A 241-nucleotide genomic window follows, 5' to 3' on the forward strand; every position below is an offset into this window, starting at 1 on the left:
CTGACTTTCTCAGAAAACAGAGAGAGGGTTGGAGACAAGAAAGAGCCACACAGCCGTAACATGACGGGGAGGGGGGAGGATCTTGCGTAGGGAGAGACGTATGCACACAGATCTACAGATAAAGACGGACAGGGAGAGACAGAAATAGGTCGCAGTAGAGAAATAGTTCCATACAGATATGTCGAAAGCACATACAACATAGAGACACATACCTATGTGTCTGAACACACCCCTACAGAAA

General features: G+C 46.9%; 1 protein-coding gene across 1 annotated transcript; it reads right to left on the bottom strand.

Moving 5' to 3' along the window:
* Window positions 1–22: 22 nt before the first annotated feature.
* CSUI_006572 (uncharacterized protein) lies at window positions 23–231 on the bottom strand (the record flags this gene model as incomplete). Its single annotated transcript, XM_068066728.1, has 1 exon — window positions 23–231. A coding segment is annotated over one exon (207 nt), but the record flags the coding sequence as incomplete, so codon positions are not given.
* Window positions 232–241: the final 10 nt, after the last annotated feature.

Source organism: Cystoisospora suis, assembly GCF_002600585.1.
Source record: "Cystoisospora suis strain Wien I chromosome Unknown contig_3350, whole genome shotgun sequence".
NCBI lineage: Eukaryota > Apicomplexa > Conoidasida > Eucoccidiorida > Sarcocystidae > Cystoisospora > Cystoisospora suis.